This window comes from Fundulus heteroclitus, chromosome 8 (assembly GCF_011125445.2).
Source record: "Fundulus heteroclitus isolate FHET01 chromosome 8, MU-UCD_Fhet_4.1, whole genome shotgun sequence".
NCBI classification, from domain to species: Eukaryota; Metazoa; Chordata; class Actinopteri; order Cyprinodontiformes; family Fundulidae; genus Fundulus; species Fundulus heteroclitus.
In genome coordinates, this window is record NC_046368.1 from 22197593 (window position 1) to 22217538 (window position 19946).

The 19946-nt window shown below is 40.1% G+C and overlaps 1 protein-coding gene across 1 annotated transcript in view; it reads left to right on the forward strand.

The window, feature by feature from the left end:
* Positions 1 to 19946, forward strand: part of lamc3 (laminin, gamma 3) — a 218938-nt gene that overhangs the window by 191719 nt on the left and 7273 nt on the right. The window contains exons 20-25 of the mRNA XM_036140365.1: positions 6132 to 6208; positions 6567 to 6701; positions 10862 to 11078; positions 15205 to 15351; positions 17299 to 17401; positions 17800 to 18002. Of these exons, the coding sequence (XP_035996258.1) occupies positions 6132 to 6208; positions 6567 to 6701; positions 10862 to 11078; positions 15205 to 15351; positions 17299 to 17401; positions 17800 to 18002 (882 nt within the window). The remainder of the gene's footprint in view (positions 1 to 6131; positions 6209 to 6566; positions 6702 to 10861; positions 11079 to 15204; positions 15352 to 17298; positions 17402 to 17799; positions 18003 to 19946) is intronic.

Sequence of the window (19946 nt, forward strand, 5' to 3'; positions counted from 1 at the left end):
GACTGACACATCAGAAATGCAAACTACTTTAATAAATTTAAATTTCAAGCACGTTAATACTAAGGATGCATATATGACGCTGTTCTATAATTTCATAAAAGATTAAGTGTTTAAAAAGACACGATAGAAAACTTTTATTCAACTGGAAATCCGAAACTGTAATAAAGTATATTTTATTGAAGCAAACCAAAAACTTACAGTAGCACATTGGACCGGCATGGAGCACAGTAAGAGTAAGAGAAGGATCCAATGAGGAACATAGAGAACGGGCGAGTATATATACACTGAGGCAGGGGTTAGAAATGCAAGTCAAACCAGAAGAACCAATCACGGTAAATGAGGAACAGCTGAAGTGGACCTATCAGAGGAGAAGATACTAAGGCTGGCTTCACACTGACTACCTTTCTTGTCCTTTCATTGCAAACTGTGCTGTACGGTAATCCAAACTGGATACATTTAGGATCTGTTCAAGCTTCCAGAAGGCCCCGCCCCCTTCGCCCTTTTAATTTGAAATAATAGTGGGTCTGCTTTACTTTTTCTGTCTCTGACTTGCTGTCTGGCTCAACTGGTTTTCAGAAGTTGATGCGTTTTTCTCCGCGTTCCATCACAAATGGACTCGATCCGTATTTCTGAACAACGACACAGGAGGACATAGGAGGGCTCTCTGTCATGCTGTAGCGCCACAGAGCCGGTGGGAAATGCACCATAGATTAGAAGGCTTTTGTTTGTTATGGAACGGCGTATGCGCGGATGAAGGAGTCGGTGGGAATGAGGGAGAAATAAACTAGTGCTGAGCAGAAACACTAATACAAGAAAACCCAAGGGACAGGGCTAACAGAAATAACTATATAAAGTATAAAGAACGTAAGAATAAACTAGAAAGCTAAATGCAAAGAGATGTACAAACATGGAAAAACTCCTAACATATTAGCACAGAGAGATGAACTTATGACACAACTAAGAATAAGAAAAGACCGTTAGGAACATAACAACAAGAAAATGCTGACAATAGGAGTAGAGATCAAAGCATTAGCACCTATCCTTACAAGTAACCATTAGTAGATATGACAAAATTACTTTAAATAATGGTTTGCCAAAGCAGCTACTTATTAACTAGTTTTATGATCTAGAATAAATCTCCCGTGGCAAATTACTCCCAAAAGAGATCTGGTGCAAAATCGTGAAATGGTAATGACAAGCACCCGGAAAGAAGGCAAACAGAGAACAATAACAATAATTCAGAACTAGCAAAGAAAAGCACAAGATTGGGTTACCTTATTCAAGTTTACCTGTTTTAACAAAAGAACAAGAGGATGCACATAGGTTTCAGTAAAAAAAACAAAAAAAAACATGTTTAAATGGAGGGAAGTATAGTGCCAGATTTAAGTGAAGTGTCTGAAGCTCTATTGTTATTCTGGGCAAAGCAAGGCCTCCTCTGTCCTATTACAGGTGTATTGACAGTTTCTAAAGGCAGTATTGCGCTCCAAAAAACTTTCAATACAACTGGATCAGTTCTATCCAAGGCACGAACAGGCAGACCGAAATTGAGTGTGGCATCAGAAAATCAATACATCAAGCTTTGTTCACTCAGAGAAGAGCAACTTTATAAATTTTTTAAAATAATAATAAAAAAAAAAGCTCTGGCATCCAAACAACAAAAAAGGTCTTGGAGGATGAATAACTGTTTCTAAACCACTTCTCGGGATGGGGAAAATGGAGCCAAAAACTTCGTAAGACATGCCGGCAATTCTCAGCAGGTGATTGAAGAAGAGTCCTCTGTGAGAAAGGTTCTTTCTTTGAGGTTTATGGCAGTAAGTGATGAGTTTATATTTGGTAAGACAAACAGGAAGTAGAGTGCTGCAAAAGATGAAACCCTAGGTGGAACAAGATGTGGAAATACTCAAGGGCTGTAAGATGTTTAGGAGTGATGTAACAGAAAAACTGCAACGTGACCTAGGAAGAAGCAGCTCTAAATTCTTTTAAAATGTGGTTTGCGCTTTTGAGAGACCTTCATAGTGAACCTGGATTAATAGCTTGAATATACCAAGAAAGAGATTTTTAAAAAAAAATCATAGGTAACCAAGACTGTCAGAATGTAGCTCATTTAATTTGCCAGGTCTGAACAAAACCCTGAGGGACAATGAGTCCCATGTCTGGCTTCAGACATTAATATAAATGATGATAGTGACAAAATGACACATCAGATATTTCTGGAAAGGTCTGAAAAAAAATATTCAGCAGCACACTTGTCATATTATTTATGGTTCTGTTTATGTTCTTCTCTGAACCAAATGATCAAACAATAAAATTTTAAATACATTTTAAAAACTAATTAAAAAAAAAAAAACGAGTAAGGTACACAAAATTTAACTGATCTCTCTCAAACAGATACATAACACCCAATAATATTTTAATGAATATCCCTCATCAGGCAAAATTGGCAGAAAAATGGTACGCATAGTTCAACTAACTGACCATTTTTCTTTTTTTAAGCAAAGTCCACAACTTATTAATATGTTTGTGGTTGTGGCTTCAAAAAAAAACATTCAGGAAGCCTTACAAAACTTGTGAGTGATCCCAAACATGTGTTTGGGATCATTGTTGAACCCTGTCCATGTTTCACCCATCTGATCCTAACAGTCACCCTTGGATGATTGTAATGTATAATGCAGCACTGTGTCAATTTTGACCCAATATTAGCTTAATTTGAGATATATTTAACGAGTTTTCAGGTCAGTACACAGCACTAGCCGCATACAGATGGTTTATGTGTATTATACTGCATATTAATTACACATTACTTAATTGCATGCCCTGTAAGAAATGTACACAGAAGTTTTCTACAATCGTTTTAGCAAGTGGAGCCGTAAAATCGTTTAACCTCCTTTTGAGTTGTTCACCATAGGGTTTGATCGAGTTATTAGCGTTTAGCAGGTTTCTCCAAACTGATCGAGGTTAAACACGTAAAAATCTGTCAAAAACAGCGTAGCCTACTCCTTCATAAACTATATATTCAAACAAGCACCATCAACATACTGCTTGATAAACATATGTTGTTTTGATAAGATAGTCTACACTAAGAGGCAGAGATATTAAAATCAACTACCGGTATGCTAATCTGACAGGATATGCCACACCGACAGAACACCACCCCTGAGTGGGTCATGTGACCTAGAACACTGATTTACGGCAGTCTGAGCTCCCCTTAAACACGAGCGCTAACCTTACATGGTTTTACTTTTCTCATCCTCGAAAGTTAGTCAAAGTTTGTCAAGTCCATTGTTACAAAATACAGTAAATATATTTCACAAACCTGCATGTCAGTTCTTCTCCTCTGTTGAAATTCCTGCTGCCTTTCATGATCAGATGATTGAGCCCTTTTGTCTGCGCGTCCTTCTTTTCCACAGCTCCTGGAGCTCCCCCACCGTCTCCCTCTCCCCTTGGGTCTGCCCCGTCCCCTCCCTCTCCATTTCAATGGGAGACTCTGAGTATAATCTAGAGGGGTAAAGAGAGTGTTGCCAGTGGACTTGAGTGTTGCTAAACCTGAAAGTCACAGATCTAGTGTCCCCTATTGGCTAAAAGTTACACAGTGCTGCTTTAAGAGCAACCCAAAAGACAATTAGGGTCAACCCTCTTTTAAAGTGGAAAATGATCAAACCCCAGTATCCTTGTCCTCAGTAAAGCCAACATATATTAGCATGGATTAAGAAAGAACCCGCCCAAGGAAAGAAGCACCTTCTCTAAATGTAATACCTTCTTCGTAAACTGAAATGTGAAGCTCTCCACATAAACAAACGAATTGGCTTCTGGAAGAAGTTCAAGTAGTCTGTTGAGGCATTGATATCTAAAAACATTGTCAAACTTTCAAGCATGCTGATGGCAGGATGATGCTGAGATTGAGGAATGAAGGAAGGACTACCTCCAAATGCTTTAACTTCACCTCAAACCAATGGCTAGAGGGTTGAAACAGGTGTTACAACAGAAAGATCACCTTCAACACACAAAAAATGGAACAGGATTAAGTAGGCTAATATTAAACATTTTCAGTGGCCCCCAACCTTACCCCCATTTAGCGGTCCTTGACTGGAAACCAACCCATTCAAATTAGCTTGACCATTTCTGCCAAAGTCCAAGATTCAAGCAGAATCATACCAGGACCTTATCAGTTACAAAAGGTGTTGCTTTTCTGCTTATTGCTCAAGTACAGTTACCCAGGTATTAGTGTCTCTATAAAGGTTATCTTGTATCTGTGATTTTGCCCTGAGAGGTAGCTATGCAAGCATACTGAAATTACTTGTGACACAATTAGTATCCTCTCATTTTTAGAGGATGCTTCAGGTTAAACAATAGACCCCCCTCCACCACCCCCATACCACCATCCAACAACATATTTGTGGCAAACTACTGTTATCCGAAATCAAAAATGTCTTTAATGGACTCCCAAATTAACAACTTGTGCTTCACACACTAGGAGGCCTTTCATTGTCTGCCAAGGGCTTGAAGGGAGCTGTTATGGATCTTCCTGCCATTTTATTTAGACTTCAGAGTGATCAGTGAGGTTTTCCTTGCCAAAGTGCTACTCCCTTTCTTCTGATTGTCTTTGTGCTTGCACACACAAACTGGACCTCTGTAGCTCCCATCACTTGCAGCAGCTGTTTAGCTCCTAATCAATACGCAGGCAGTCTTCCAAAATGAGCAAAGATTGAACAGCGTTAATTGCTGTTCGCTTGGTTTGTTTGCATTTCTCCAAATTGGTTGTCACTCAGTAAAGGACTCTGCATTCAGCCCTGTGGACATTACTGTTATTGGGACAACAATTCATTGGATGTATGCATACTTTTTTAAATAACTTACACTCACCCCGTTTCACCGTTAGAGCCGCAATTAGTTCTTATGGGCATAAACTCAGCAGTGTCTTAAACACTCCTCAGGTTTAATGTATGCTTTCATATTGACATTATAGCATCTCATAGTTGGCTGCGCATACATGATAAAACTCTCCCCTGCCACCATATCCAAATGGCGCTCTGTTGTCTTGAGATCTGGTAATTGAAGATCTCGCTGCTGTACGGAGAAGTTATTGTCACGCTGAAGGAATTAGTTTGTGACAATGTGGGCTTTGCGATACGGCGCATTATCCTGATGGAAGTAGCCATCATGAGGGGGGGTCCCTAAAGGGATGGGCATTGTTAGCAGCAATACTGAGGTAAGATGTGGCCTTTAAACAGTCCTCAGTTCAGTTCACCGCACAGCAACCATTGATACAAGTGAGAATGGACTCATACTTTTACATCATGTACCCAAAATTCGGACCCTACCATTTGACTGTCAGGGTTGAAATGGAGACCCGCTGTTCCAGGTAACATTTTGCCAACCTGTTATCGGCCCGCTGTTGTGAGACTCACTTGCCTGTTCTTAGATGTCATGAGTGGCCCTAGTGGTTGTCTTTTTTTGCTGCCGCTCATCTTCGAGGTTCAATGCGTTGGGCTTCGGGGAGGGGCACGTACCACGCACACGTAATTACCATGTAATGAGCAGCTATTTGAACCACAGTCGGCTGTCATCTCAAATCAGTCTGCAGATCCTCCTCTGAACTTTTCCTCATTGCATATTATCTCGTTTTCCGCCCGCATTTTCAGTTAATCTGAGAGACGGCCGGGTTATGGAAAGCCCAGTAGATCAACAAGTTCCTCAATTACACAAACCAGCACATCTTGCGACAACAACCATACCACATTCTAAGCCACTTACAGTAAATCTGCTTTTCGTCCTTATCTGGAACTTTTTTTGGGACTTCCGCAAGTCGTCTTCATCGCGTCTAGATGATTGGATCCACTGAGCCGCTGTCATTTGACCGGCGTGTTTGCTATTTTTATTAACAACCAACTGAACAGGTGTATCTAAAAAAAGAACTAATAAGGTGTCCAGAGAGAGAGGGCATTTAAATAGACAGTATCATTGCAAATATTGGCTACAATTCCAATACTTCTCTTTTGTCGCAGGCTGGTAACTATTTTTCCAGTGTGAAACATCCTTTATTGAAATTACATAATTATGTTAAAACTGTGTGGGTAGTTTAAAGCCTGAACTCCCACTCAATATGTTGTCTTCCCTCCCTATCATTTTCACAGATCATTTCTTTTGAAGCCATGTCAGCGCCTAACAAATGGAGCGTAATGGTCAACGACTCGCAGGTCCTAATGAAAAGGTAAGTGTGTTCAATGGGCTTTTAGTGGTCAGTTAAAAGCAGAGGCTGTTCCAGTAATCTGTGGATCTCTGCTTGGCTGCGTTTTTTTTTTTTTTTTTTTTGGGCTTGTCACTCACAGTGCGGTTACACCGCAGCGAGTCAATGCTCTCGACCACTCAGAGCTCGCAGCTCTATTATATGCTTGTTCCAGAAACCTGGCCAGGAGAGCCAGTGAGGGGAAAGCATCAATGCTGAAATCTATTTCGCCTCACCTCAGGCTATCATAATGGTCTATTATTCTACGCTGCATGCTTCCCCCCCCCCCTCCTCTTTTCACTTTGTCCACCTTTTTTTTTATTATTATTATTATTCTTTTCAGTCACCGACAAACGGCGGACCACATTGAGGCCATAGCCAGCAGGGCGGTACGTGAGTCAAAGCAGGCTTTCAGTCTCCTGATGGATCTACTGCAGGACAACTCCACAGAGGAGTACATCAGGAATCTGACGGAGCAGTAAGCGAGAACAATGAAATTAACTCATACAGACAAGCATGAAAAGCAAACACAAGCAGAGAGAATGCTTTCGGTTGTCACACAACACAGTCTTTACTTATAAACCCAACAAGCAGCTCGACTCCGGATTTTTCAGCTTCTGTACTGTATTTCCAACAAAGTGTACCTATCCTTGCATTATCACCCAAAGCCCTCTCTTTCACTGCAACCCTTTTTTTTTAAAAGCGCACGCTGGAGTTTAGGAGTAAGACATTTAGTCACAGGGGGGACAGCTTCTCTCCGCTGTAAGCCTATTGCTGTCTTGGATTTGCAGCACGCTCGCTGCATCTCCTAGCGTGTGATTGCTCTGAGGATTATCCTGAACGCCAGACAGAATGATGCAAAAAGCCCTCCGGTGGCCATGATGAGAGCAAAGAAGCGAGGAACTCAAAATTGATTACCCCCTCCTAAGAGGAGTCAGCTTGATTCGGGAGAGTTCTGTTCATCACTGGAGCAGTGCTGCACATCGCCGTGGATGTGTGCGTGAGAGCCACTTTATAGGATGCAAACGGAGCAGTTTTAGCACAGATGGGCACCATTAAATTGCTTTTCCCACACATATTTCCCCATGTGTTGATACTTTAGCGGAGGCATTTTATTGTTTGGAAGCTATCGAACCGGAAAGGGACTGAAGTGTTCAATCTGTTTCTAAAAATAGAGCTCCAGGTCTCGGCTTCAACAAGTCTGAACAGTGAAGCATGTTAGTATTGTAATTGTTTTAACTAATGAAAACCTTAGCATTTGGTAGCCACATAAGAAGGTAACACTTTGCATCATTCAATGTTATTATTATAGGTGGGCTAGGAAGTATATATTATTTATATTTCTTGCAAAATTGTAATTTGGCCTCCACTGAAGTAAAAAAAAGGCAGGTTTATTTATATAGCACATTGCAGTACAAGGACAATGCAAAGTGCATGGTATGATTAAAACATAGGAAAATAAAAACAGATTAAAAGCAAGTAAAAAAACAGTTGAAATAAAATGTAGGAAACTAAAACAAAGTACAACATAGGAAAATGGAAACTTGAAGCAAAAATTAACGATTTTAAAAAGAGGTGTACTATTAAATTAAACTAATGATGTTTCAGTAAAACAGTTTAACTAGAACAGTCAAAGGCAGTCCTGAACAAATGTGTTTTTAATCTCGATTTAAAAGAACTCAGGCTTTCAGCACCTTTACAGTTTTCTTGAAGTTTGATCCAGATAAGTGGAGCATAGAAACTAAATGCAGCTTCTCCGTGTTTGGTTCTAGGTATGCAGAGTAGGCTGAGTGGTCTGGAGGGTTGATACACTGACAGCAAGTCTGGGATGTATTTAAGTGCAAAGCTGTTCAGGGATTTATAGACTAACAGAAGTATTTTAAAGTCTATTCTCTGAGATATAGGGAGCCAGTGTAAGGACTTTAGAACTGGGCTGATGTGCTCTAGTTTCTTAGTTTTAGTGAGGACGCGGGCAGCAGCGTTCTGAATCAGCTGCAGCTGTCTAATTGACTTTTGAGACAGACCTGTGAAAACACCGCTGCAGTAATCAATTTGTCTAAAAATAAATGTATGGATTAGTTTTTCCACATCCTGCTGAGACATTAGTCCTTTAATCCTGGATTCCTGAAACATACTACTAATATTTACCAGATATATTTACTTCTCAGGTTAGGATATTGAATGAAGGGCTTGTCAGATAACAAAAAGACAAAGATATCATTAACATAATAAAACAGAGTGTACCGCCGACCTAAAACTTCTAAAATAACTGCTTCTTGCTGTTAATGTCTGTACGGCACTTGGGTCTCTTGCTGTGCTTTTCAGAATCACTAAACGGGAGTAAAAATAGCTTTGAAGCAAAACACATTTTCTATTTTCTTTTAAATTTTCCATTAAAACATAACTCTGTCAAGTTTTTGGTAAGATCGGAACACACACAAGAGCTCAGGAGGTGCATAATGAACTGAAGAGGATTTATTAAATAAACGATGAAGGCTTAGAGGCAGACAGAAAAACAAGAAGCAGAAACACAGCACGGAGAAATGACCAGAACAGGGCATGATGACGGATGAAGACGGAGGACCTGACAACTGGTAATGGCTGGTCTGACAATATATATATATGGGAGAGAAAACAGGAGGAGTAGCAGGTGGATGACTGAGATGAGTAAGACTGAATTAACAGAGGGAGAGGGCAGAGAACTGGCAGGTGCAGAGGGAGAACTGAGTCTATCAGGGAAACATGAGAATGGCCAAGAGAAAAACCATGACTAAACTAAGGAAGAGCAGAACTAACAAAATCACTAAAGTAAAGAACAGAACCTAACAGGAACCAAATCTAACAATCACAAGAATGAATAAACATGAATACTGAACAGAAACTAAACCAAAGAAAGGCAAGCATAAAATAAAGAACTTACGGAAGTACTAAAATAATACAGATCATAAGATACCTAGACAGGAACTGAATCTAAATACCAGAATATATTCAGAACAGAAAACTAAACAGATGACAAAAACGAGGATCTAGGGATGAACAGTACAAAAGCAGCATACTGCAGGATCTCCAGGGGGCTACCATAAATAATCAAACCCCTGGGGTTCCTGGCAGACACCAAAGATCTCTGCAACAAAATGATCTGCTATGTAAATGTAACTGTCAGTTCGGTGTGTAAATGTATGACAAATACAGTCTTGTTTATACAAATACAGCCACCATAACAGAGGGGACTGCCAGCTACCATTAAACTCTATATGTTAACATTAAGCTTTCTCATGAAGCTCTAGTGTAGAAAGAAAGGTGGACCGAGCCAAAAATTCAAGTTGACTTTATACATCACTGCTACTGGAGAAAAATCAGCTGATTTCCAAATGGCTACCTTTGGCATCTGATAAGCCCAAATATCATATTTATATTAAATGCAGGTTGGAGGAATCTCTGTTGACAAGAGGATTTTCCCAACAGTTGTGCATGCGTCAGTAATGGCTGCTGCATGAGTTTATTGAAACATAAAAACGACTCCAAAGTGATTTAAACGTGTTTCATTGTCAAATGTAGGCAAAGTCATGTTCATAACTTTCTAAACATAATTTTTAGCTATGGCTACATGGACATAAGTAATAGGAATAAAGGGCCGATTGGAAGAAAAATGTGTCATGTAACCACGGCAGTCGTGAATATTGTGATCAAATCAAAGCTCTTTTGGAATGAAATTGTATTCTGAATGAGGTGGGTGGTTTGTTATCTCATCCTAATGCAGGAAGTCCAGCAGCACATGTTGCTATGTGTACTTGTATTCACTCTGTACATGTACCATCATGTGTCACAAGGAAAAGATCATTTCTTAAAGTGCAAATGAGTGTAAATCAGATATTTAGTCTTTTTTTAATAAAGAAATAAAAATGTGCTGACAATTAGAGTCTGGTGCCTTGTGTAAGACTATTAGACAACTTCCTTTTTGTATTTTGTGCATTTTGAGCCTCACTGGTGTGGTTCAAGTTCACCTTCATTTTTTTTTTTTTTTTTTTTTTTTTTGCCATTTCATCAACATTTAGGTTTTAATGAAACTGAATTACATTTCCCAGATGAGTGTATAAAAACTACACAGCCATGTAACAAGCTCAAAAATCTAGTCTAGATATTACAAGATTCCTGCACTCCGCTAAACGTGTTAATTAATTACTGAGGAATGCTTAGCAGCCAAGACGAACTGCCTGAGCTATTTGCGTACCTGCTCTGTTGAAGCAAAACAGATTGGATATGATTACAGCTGTGAAGCTGATAAAAATGGCAATTTTAACATCTTCCGCACACTGCATCCAACACCTTTCCTTATCCATCACACTTTCTTTGCACAGTGTCATCCCCCTCTGGACTCCTCCCTACTCGCGGGTCTTAAGTGTAGTTCCCGTGATACATACATGTTAATAAATGCACAGGGTCTCCAAGCCAAAATATCACAATGAATGCTGCCGAACGCGTGCAGTGAACACAAGGCCCTAATGACTCTGCAGTACAAACACTTTAGTATTTTTACACATTAAATGAATGTCACACGCGCAGATTTTTTTGCCAGCTTAATCTTTATTACTTCATGTGTAACTAATTCTCCCTTCTTCCCTACTCCTTTCATGCCAGAATAACACGAATGCAGCAGCAGAAGAAAAACCTCACCGCACTGCTAAATATTACCATAGCTGAACATCTGGACCTGGAGAAGAGAGATGCTACTTTAAAGCTCGCCCTGGGTAACATCACATCATCCTTACATCAGCTGACTCTGGATGAAAGCGCAACATCAGACATTGACCAAACAGAGCTCAACCAAACACATCCGGACAACTACACTACGCAGGTCAGTCCAGACAGCCTAGATTGCCGCATTGTTGAAGGTTGAATGGGTGATTTTATGGCTGCACGGGTGCAATACGCACTGATCAAAAAGATTAAAAGAACACTTTGAAATAAGATCTCAGTTAGGAAAAAAAGGCTTATATTGACATGGAGTGGGTAATATGTTACGACCAAAACGATGCCACATCATTCGATATAAAGGAAAAGGAAAATTATTGAACAACCAGGGAAAAGCAATGAATGCATTGCTACAACTCAAAATTGTATTCAGTAGTTTGTATGCCCCCTACGTGCTTCATGCCTGACATCACTGAGCTCCTGGACAGTCTGAGGTGCAACCTGGTTGCATCAGATGGACCTAAACAGGACGTCCCAGAGATGTTCTATTGGATTTAGGTAGAGGTAGCGTGGAGGCTGGCCAATGGTCTCAATTCCTTCATCCTCCAGGAACTGCCTGCATACTCTTGCCACATGAGCTCAAGCATTGTCATGCACCAGGAGGAACCCAGGACTTACTGCACCAGCAAAGGGTCTCTCAGTGGATCTCATTATGCCTAAGGGGAGTCAGAGTGCCCTCATTTATCCCATACAAGTCTGTGCGTCCCTTCGCGGAGATGCCTCCTAAAACCAACACTGACCCACCATGCTGAACAACGTTGCAGGCAGCACACCACAGCTTCTCCAGACCTTTTCACATCTGTCACATGACCTCAGAGTAAACCTGCTCTCATCTGCGAAAAGAACAGGGCGCCAGTGCCGAATCGCTCAATTCTGGTGTTCTCTGGCAAATGCCAGTCAAGCTCCACAGAGCTGAGCAGTGAGTACAGGGCCTACTAGAGGGTGTCAGGCTCTCAGGCCACCCTCATCAAGCCTGTCTCTAATGATTTGTTCAGAGATGCTCACACCAATGGCCCGCTGAAGTTCACGCTGTAGGGCTCTGGCAGTTTTCAGCCTGTTCCTCCTTGAAGATAGGACCAGATACGGGTTCTGTCGATGGGTTGAGGAGCTCAGACGACCATGTCCAGCTCTCCTAGAGTAACTGTCTGTCTCCTGGAATCTCCTCCGTGTTCTTGAGACTGTGCTGGGAGACACAGAAAAGCTTCTGGCAATGGCACATATTGATGTGCCCACCTGATGGAGTTGGACTGTCTGTGTAACCCCTGTAGGGTCCAGGTATCGCCTAACGCCTAACATTCTGGTAGTGACACTGACCCTGGTCATATGTAAAACTACTGATTAACAATCACCCTACTAGTGAACTAACCAGATCAATATTCCAGAAGTTTAACTGACTTGATATTATAATGTGAGGAAAAGGTGTTCCTTCAATGTTTTTTGAGCAGTGTATAAGATATAAGTTGGATTTACTCGACTCCCATGCTATAAAGATCAAATAACCTTCTTAAACTCTAAATTGAATCCCTGTCCAACAAGAGTCATAGCTGTCTTTCCCATGATATCACCTAATTGGTGAATGCAGTCAGCTGGTGTGTGATTTAATAACAAACAGGCCCCTGGTAACTCTTGTGGGTCTGCTGAGATCCACAACTTAGTTTAACAGAACCATTAGTTGTGCTAAAACACAAATCTTTGTGGAAGAGTGGCAAGAATTTGTTGTACACAATTTAGACTATGTGAAAGAAGAAAACATTCTGGCCTACATCAATCTTTCAGATTTCACACTGTCTAGAGCAGGCATGTCCAAAGTGCGGCCGGGGGCCATTTGTGGCCCCTGGACTCATTCTGGGTGGCCCCCAACAGCATTTCAAGAAAGATTTGGTCCAGGTGGCTGATGCAGATGGAAGTTTTTTAGTTTTTAATTAGGGCAAAATTATGACAGAAAAGTAAAAAGCCTACAATTGAAAATGTTAAGTTCAGTATTCATCTTTCAATAAACACACTTTTGACATTCTCTTTAATTTCATAGTAACATCTATTCAGTGACATTTAATTACTCAAATGCAAACTTTGGTGCCTTAAATCTGCTTTGAATTTAATTATTAAAATTGGCTAATTACAGCAAGTGTTTTTAAAGAACAACTGAGCCAAATATTGTTCTTTTATGGCTAAACCAATAAGAGTCAAATTAAATTATTCAAAATAATTTGCAAGCTGGACGACCATATTTTAATATGACAAATGAGCAAAGCCCTTTTTTACCTTTTTAAAAGGTATTTTGTAGAGCAGGTAAAAAAAATGTACATAATTTCTTGGGGTTTTAAAAAAATAATAATTGTGGGAGGTTTTTGGCCCTTGAGTTCCTTTAACTGGACAATGTTGGCCCCTGTACCAAAAAGTTTGGACACCCCTGGTCTAGAGTATGTCAGCACACTGAAATATGGTGGTGGCAGCTTCACGCTGTGGGGATGTTCTTCAGCAAGGACTAGGAAAGTCAGAAGCAGGAACCTCAAGAGTTCATTCACTCTGTATTCTGAAGTTGGATTTGTTTGTTGGAAAAAACTAGAAAAACGATTGCTGAAGACAGAATTCCAAATGGGAAATTCATACAGAGCATTGCGGAAGTTAGCAATTGTTTTAGAAACAAAAATCAACTAAGTGAAATATATTATTGGCTCATAGAGCTAACAGTGGTTATCTGCTGTGACCCAAGTGCAGAGACTGACTGTGGCAAAAGAGGGAGTTTTAATAATAAAGTAAAACTTACAGGGGAAATAACAGGAAGAGCAGGACATGGATCATAGGCCGCATAACCGAAAGAACCCAAGAAAAATCAGTGAACTCATACACCGAGTGAAGAATGCTGAATGACATTGGATCCAAATAAACTATTCAGGGGAATTTGGAACAGCTGAGGCAGAGAGCAAGCAGAGTGGCTGGGGGAGACTAATTAACACAGGGTGTACAGAAACAAAAGGAACTACAATACAAGGGAGAATTCCTAACATTAACAATATAACAACAAACCGAAATCCCCAGAGGAACGAAGACAATAAATTAGTAAGTAACTAAATTAACTTACTGTATGTGGCAAAGCCGTTCGAACAATAATGAACACAAATAAATGAACTGCCTCACCCAACCAATAGCAAGATCTTTCAAACAATAATAAAGAATGGTAAAGTCATCAAAACACAAACCAAAACACCCAAGGACTGTTACATTATCACCAAAACACATTGCTAATACCACTGCCTTTCGCGATTCAATAAGAATCACCTTTCAGCAGGACATCAACCCTAAACTTGCAGCAAAGCAAAGGTTTAGAAAAAAAACATATGCATATGTGTTCGAATGGTCCAGTCATAGTCCAAAACTTAATTCAAATGATAATGTGCTTCAAGGCCTGAAATATGATATTCACAAATTTTATCAATTAAGTCAGACAAAATTTCTTCCAATCGACCGTCCACTGTCGCCGCATGCTTGCTCACATGGAGGAGTTGCTGCAAAGTCAGTGATGCGTGTAATCGTCCAGGCCTCCTTAGAAAACTATTCACCAATTGACATTATAAACTGAGCTTGATTGCATTTTAGTGCAGAATTTAATTTGAATGTTGGTAAGATGTCTGTGTGTAAGTTTAATTAGGAATGACACCTGATGGGAAATGACACTATATGAATAAACTGAAATTAGAGACCTAACCCAAAAGACCTGCAGCAAAATGTGGGTCAAACAAATGTGACAAAAACTTTTATTTTGAGCTGTTAAGCTTTTGATGCAAGCTTTAATAACAACATGTTAACTGATAAAATGGTCAGTGGCTGCTCTAGCCTAAAAATTCAGTATAGCTCAGCTGCAGTGGGAGAGATTGATGTAAACTCCAACTTGGCTGGTTGGGCGAGGCAGGCGACCACCAAGCTGCAATTCTGGCATTTAAACCTCTTGATTTAACATTTGGCAAGCGAAGAACACCAAGCTGGCAAAGGAGAAGCCATTTTGGCAGAGGCTACTGCTTAAAGGTGCAACATATTCCAGAGTTGGGCGATTATTCCCCTCAGCCTCTTCAAGCGCAAAATACTGCAAACTGAAACTTTCAGGTTCAGATTTTCTGTGTTTGTAAATCTGAAATCTAACATCTGCCTCTAACATCTGTCCTCTTGAGAAAAGCCGTGTTGGTTATTTTGTCTGAAATATGTATTTTCTTTTTTCTTTTCTTACTGCCTAGTTGAGTGAGGAACTTTTGGAAAAGGCAGAAGAACTGGACCAACAAATTCAGACCAAAGAAGATCTCATCAGTAACATCAGCATGGAGATTGAGTCAGTAAAACGGACAGCCGAGGAAAACTTTGAAAAAGACGACACAATAAAAATGGTAAGCATGATGAACGATGCATTATGTTTTCTCCTTTTTAAATATAAAAGTTCCTGACGAACCTATGATTAAGGTTCACGCCATACACACATATATAGTTCTGCTTAATTTGGGTATCTGTGGTAAGCTCATACAGCCCAGAGAGAACACAAAACAAAAAAGCTGAGAAAGTTGAAGTTTTGTAATGAAATAAAAAAACACTTGCTTTTTAATATTCAATTTCAATTTGGAAAAAAATGCAAGCTGCTGCAGTTATAGTTTTTTTTTTTAAGGTTGTGCAATAAGATGACAAGTGAATGTTCTGTGACAAATAGGGGTGTATATCCCAATCGAAACCTTTAGTCTGCAATATATGGGTATAAGAAGGACATAAGTTTTTGCTAGAAAACTCAAAGTTGCCTGTACCCAGCAGCATCTGTTTGTCTTGACAACAGCAGATCATTTTGTCCCAACATGCGTTCACAGATGACAGCCGAAGTTTGCAAAGAAATCCCTGATGTGACGCGTGCGGCTGCAGCCTTAAATAAACCGACGTCTTTCTTGTGCGGATTAAGTTTCCATGCAGAGACAAGGTTTAGTGTCAGAGGTTAGAGTATATAAGGATATAGGGTAACTTTATTGTCATTATCATTTACATGGAATAACAACACAATCATACAGTTTTACTTTCACAAGTCACCAGTTGTGATGCATCCTTATGTAGACTTGTGGATGGGGGGGCAGAGTCTCAGCCAACTAGGAGCAGCTTTTGTGGGAGATGTTTTTTTTCCAGAGGACCCTTGGGAAATAAAGCTTTTGCTTCGACTTCTTCCACAGCTGCTTGGTATTTGTCCCCAAGGTTAAATTGTCTTTCAGTTCCAATCCCAAAAATTGGAAGGCTGTTGGATAAATGTGTTTGTCGTTTCTTAAAGTTAATAACCACATCCTTCTTTGTTGCCGGTGTTTAGGAGCAGATTATTAGCTCTGCACAGCTCATAAAAGCAGCTCCACCTTGTCCCGCCACTTCCTCTCTCCCTCCTCCCCGTGATCAGTCCGACCACAGAGGTGTCATCAGCAACCTTTATGATGCTGTTTCAGGGCTTTAGGGGAGCAATGATAATATGATTGTGTACAGGGCAATATAACGCTAGGCTAATGCTAACCTGTTTCCCCCCTGTACTGAAATCACAGGTTGTTCATTCGGTTTGTGACTGGTTTCAGCGCAATTCCAGTTATTTGTTTGTGGGAGAACCAAAGTTTCGCTCCTTCAACTTTGCCTTGAATGTAAGAAGTGTTTCAGCTGGTTTCTGCTGAGCTCTCTGCTTCAGCCTGAGAACAACATGCACGGCAGGTCACACGGTCCGACAAACAGAAAGGTGCAACAGCCAGTACGGTCTCTCTTTCACTGTGAACCTTATTTCATAAGATGAAGAATACAGTGTATAATGTTTGGAAAAACACAGATTGACTATACTGACAAAATAAAGGCATGGCCTATATTCCAGTTTTGCAAGTTGTAATGACAACATGAAGTAAACTTTAGTCAAGGACTGAGCCAACAATAATTTAAAACTATCATGACCTGTTTCCCCGATGGAATACTTGGGACCAGATTTAGACTTATTGACTGTAAACCTTTGTATGGGCTTTCCAATGTGGTTTAATGTTAATGGCATGACTGAATCACTGCTATAATGATAAAATAAGGCAGTTAATAATGTAATGGGAAGACTTTAGCTGCTTTACTCTTGCTGTGGCATTCTATAAATGCTATATTAACCATGCTACCATGCTTAACCGCTAAACTATCTATTGACACAGAGCTACATGACTATAGAGCTGACACGTAAAACAGCAACAAAACTCGGTTGTTTGTGCCTATTTATCGATGTGGCTCATGGAGATATTTTGGGTCACGTTTAGATTCCACTTCACAAAGTTTTGTTCTTTAATCCGTTCTTTCTGCAGATGCACGGGCAGCTTCAAGAGGCAAACACTATGGCTTTGACATCTGTGGTGATGGGGAAAGAAGTGGAGTCAGAGGCCATCACCTTGCACAGAAAAGTAGAAAGTAAGACTGATTCTTTAACAGTTTTTTTATTAAATGTTCAAGAATCCTTCATCTTAAATTAAAATGTCCAATACCAAGGTAACAAGAAGTAAAGATTGCCCAGGGTTAAGCGTATTTGCAGATTACGTCTAAAAATATAATGAACTGGAAAGGTTTTTATGAATTTTACTAGGTCACATTTCTGACTGAAATATTAAATATAAATCAAATGGAACAGTAGGGGATTTTCTTTTCTTTCGGCACGCTGGATAAGACATTGAGGAAAAACTGAACGTGTAGAAACTATCAGTCCTCAACTAGGCGACGATGACCTCCTTAAATTTACCTCCTTAAATTTACACCTAGCTGAGTTTAGAACAACTTGCTTCTCTGCACTGATTCTCACATCCTGCATGTAGACATGGTGAAAGAGTGGCCCCGCCAGCAGGCTCAGACCAAGGCTGCGTTGAAGAAGCAAAGACCCTTGGAAGAAAAAGTCCTGCCTGAGGTCAGGAAGAGGGTCAAGCAAATTGAGAAGATGCTAGAACCTGCGAGGGAAAATGCCACCCTCACAAAAAACACCACACAGGAGGCAGAACAAACAGCATATGATGTGGCTAAGGTACGTGCTTGTTTATTAGATTACAGTTGACTATTTTAGACATGACATATGTTATATATCTAAATAGCTGCTTTATACGGATTTAACTTTTTGAAGCAAAAATGCTTATTATGTTATTATGATCCACATCAGGGCTCCTTGGTAAATAAAACAAGTTGTAAGAATAGTAAAACGTGCGGCGTTTGCATCAGAATTTTTTACATTGCCTAAAATGAATTGGAGAAAAGATCAGCCAGCATTTGTCAAGTACATCAAACTAGATGTTAGGTCTTAAGACAGAGCAAAAGAAGTTCACTTCTCTGATATTATGTACAGTAGCTTCAAAAGTATTCATACCCCTTGAACCTTTCCTCATATTGTAACATCACAACCAAAGATGTGAATATATTTCTTGGAATTTTATGTGACAAACCAACACATGCAATAGAATGCAATGATGAAGTAGAAAGAAAAGTATACGTGATTTTTTTTTTTGACATAAAAAACTGAAAAGAGCATTGTGCAAAAGTATTCACCCTCTCTGAGTCAATATTTTGTGAAACCACCTTTTTGCTGCAAATACAGCTGCAAGTCATTTTAGAGTATGTCTCTACCGGTTTTGCACATCTAGTGACTGACATTTTTGCCCATTCTTCTTTGCAAAACAGCTACAGCTCAGTCAGATTAGATGGAGCGTGTTCGTGAACAGCAGTTATCAGATCTCGCCACAGATTCTCTCTTGTGTTTGGGTCTGGACTTTGACTGGGCCATTCTAACATGAATATGTTTTGTTTTAAACCATTCCATTGTAGCCCTGACTTCATGTTTAGGGTGGTTGTCCTGCTGGGAGGTCAACCTTTGTCCTAGTCTCAAGTCTTTTGCAGACTCCAGCAGGTTTTCTTCCAAGATTGCGCTTGATTTGGCTCCATCCAGTTGCCACCATCATCTTTGACATTAGGGATGGTGTGTTCAGAGTGACGTGCAGTGTTAGTTCTTGGCCACACACAGTGTTTTGCATTTTGGCCGAAAAGTTCAATTTTGATCTCGTCTGACCAAAGCACCATCTTCCATGTTAGCTGTGTTCCCAACATGGCTTCTGGCAAACTGCAAACGGGACTTCTTAGGGTTTTCTTTTAACAATGGCTTTCTTCTTACCACTCTTCCATAAAGAACACATTTCTGCACGACTAATAGTTGTCCTGTGGACCGAGCTGTAGATCTTTGCAGGTCATCCAGAGTCACCATGGGCCTCTTGGCTGCATCTCTGATCAGTGCTCTCCTTGTTCGGCTTGTAAGTTTAGGTGGACGGCCTCATCTTGGTAGGTTTACAGTTGTGCCGTACTCTTTCCATTTCCAGATGATGGATTGAACAGTGCTCCGTAACATGTTCAAAGCTTGGGAAATCTTTTTATAGCTTTAGCCTGCTTTAAACTTCTCCACAATCCCTGACCTGTCTGGAGTGTTCCTTGGGCCTCGTGATGCTGTTTGCTCCCCAATATTCTCCTAACCAACCTCTGAGGCCATCACAGAGCAGCTGGATTTGTACTGAGACTAGATTACTTACAGGTGGACTATTCAGTCATTAGAAATCATCAGGCAACTTCTGAAGGCAAATGGTTGCACTCAGAGAAAAGGGGGCTGAATACTTTTGCACACCATACTTTTCAGTTCTACTTCATAATTGTATACCACTTTGTGTTGGTCTTTCACATAACATTCCAATAAAATATATTTATGTTTAAGGTTGAATGTGACAAAGGGTGGAACTGTTCAAGGGGTATGAATACTTTTGCAAGCCGCTATAAATCTCTAAATCCCAATTCTTTGTACACGTTGCTCCAACACTAAAACAAAATAGTAGGACATTTTGGCAAAACATTATAAAGTTGCTTGATAAACTTGATAATAAGTTATAAGTTAGAATAATGAATGTGTTGGGAAAGAAGTATTACTATAATCACAGCT